Consider the following 1,863-nt stretch of genomic DNA (forward strand, 5'->3'; position numbering starts at 1 on the left):
CAGACTGTAGAGGGTCAGATTGTGGAGGGTCAGACTGTAGAGGGTCAGACTGTGGAGGGTCAGACTGTGGAGGGTCAGACTGTAGAGGGTCAGATTGTGGAGGGTCAGACTGTAGAGGGTCAGACTGTGGAGGGTCAGACTGTAGAGGGTCAGACTGTGGAGGGTCAGACTGTGGAGGGTCAGACTGTAGAGGGTCCGACTGTAGAGGGTCAGACTGTGGAGGGTCAGACTCTGGAGGGTCAGAGTGTAGAGGGTCAGACTGTGGATGGTCAGACTGTAGAGGGTCAGACTGTGGAGGGTCAGACTGTTGAGAATCAGACTGTGGAGGGTCAGACTGTAGAGGGTCAGACTGTGGAGGGTCAGACTTTGGAGGGTCAGACTGTGGAGGGTCAGACTGTAGAGGGTCAGACTGTGGAGGGTCAGACTGTGGAAGTCAGACTGTAGAGGGTCAGACTGTAGAGGGTCAGACTGTGGAGGGTCAGACTGTGGAGGGTCAGACTGTAGAGGGTCAGACTGTGGAGGGTCAGACTGTAGAGGGTCAGACTGTGGAGGGTCAGACTGTGGAGGGTCAGACTGTAGAGGGTCAGATTGTGGAGGGTCAGACTGTAGAGGGTCAGACTGTGGAGGGTCAGACTGTGGAGGGTCCGACTGTAGAGTGTCAGACTGTGGAGGGTCAGACTCTGGAGGGTCAGAGTGTAGAGGGTCAGACTGTGGATGGTCAGACTGTAGAGGGTCAGACTGTAGAGGGTCAGACTGTTGAGAATCAGACTGTAGAGGGTCAGACTGTAGAGGGTCAGACTATGGAGGTTCAGACTGTGGAGGGTCAGACTGTGAAGGGTCAGACTGTGGAGGGTCAGACTGTAGAGGGTCAGACTGTAGAGGGTCAGACTGTGAAGGGTCAGACTGTGGAGGGTCAGACTGTAGAGGGTCAGACTGTGGAGGGTCAGACTGTAGAGGGTCAGACTGTGGAGGGTCAGACTGTGGAGGGTCAGACTGTAGAGGGTCAGACTGTGGAGGGTCAGACTGTGGAGGGTCAGACTGTAGAGGGTTCGACTGTAGAGGGTCAGACTGTGGAGGGTCAGACTCTGGAGGGTCAGACTGTGGAGGGTCAGACTGTTGAGAATCAGACTGTAGAGGGTCAGACTGTAGAGGGTCAGACTGTGGAGGGTCAGACTTTGGAGGGTCAGACTGTGGAGGGTCAGACTGTAGAGGGTCAGACTGTGGAGGGTCAGATTGTAGAGGGTCAGACTGTGAAGGGTCAGACTGTGGAGGGTCAGACTGTAGAGGGTCAGACTGTGGAGGGTCAGACTGTAGAGGGTCAGACTGTGGAGGGTCAGACTGTGGAGGGTCAGACTGTGGACGGTCAGACTGTGGAGGGTCAGACTGTAGAGGGTCAGACTGTAGAGGGTCAGACTGTAGAGGGTCAGACTGTGGAGGGTCAGACTGTAGAGGGTCAGACTGTGGAGGGTCAGACTGTAGAGGGTCAGACTGTAGAGGGTCAGACTGTGGAGGGTCAGACTGTAGAGGGTCAGACTGTAGAGGCAGACACCCCCAACTGGTAACGTCGAGCTTGACCTTAATTGCAAACTGCAAGAAATGCATTCAACGCTTCTAGCAGGAATTATAAAGGGATGGCACAGCACAGAGTCATAAGAATGGATGGGGAATGCAAGTAGTTACTAAAACAGACATGTCTGGAGAGGAGACAGCTCTACTTTATAAGGAGAAAAGATGCGGGGGACGTTCCTCTGCCTTAGGTCCTGTCACCTATTATTATGCCTCCAGCTTTCCAGGTATACAATTGTATGCACTGTAATCTAATCAGAATTGAATGTTTGCCAAGCTCAGGTTTATCTCACTGCG

The 1,863-nt window shown here is 53.7% G+C and overlaps 1 protein-coding gene across 1 annotated transcript; it reads right to left on the reverse strand.

Annotated features, from left to right (window-relative positions):
• Positions 1-798: 798 nt before the first annotated feature.
• Positions 799-1,602, reverse strand: LOC122945489 (proline-rich protein 2-like). Its single transcript, XM_044304555.1, has one exon. It carries the CDS (start codon positions 1,600-1,602, stop codon positions 799-801), a length of 804 nt encoding a protein of 267 aa, XP_044160490.1.
• Between the last annotated feature and the right edge of the window lie 261 nt (positions 1,603-1,863).

The sequence above is a fragment of the Bufo gargarizans genome, chromosome 8 (assembly GCF_014858855.1).
Source record: "Bufo gargarizans isolate SCDJY-AF-19 chromosome 8, ASM1485885v1, whole genome shotgun sequence".
NCBI lineage: Eukaryota > Metazoa > Chordata > Amphibia > Anura > Bufonidae > Bufo > Bufo gargarizans.

Coding starts and splice junctions, on each gene's coding strand:
- LOC122945489 (XM_044304555.1), bottom strand. CDS start 1,602: ATGCATTTCTTGCAGTTTGCAATTAAGGTCAAGCTCGACGTTACCAGT.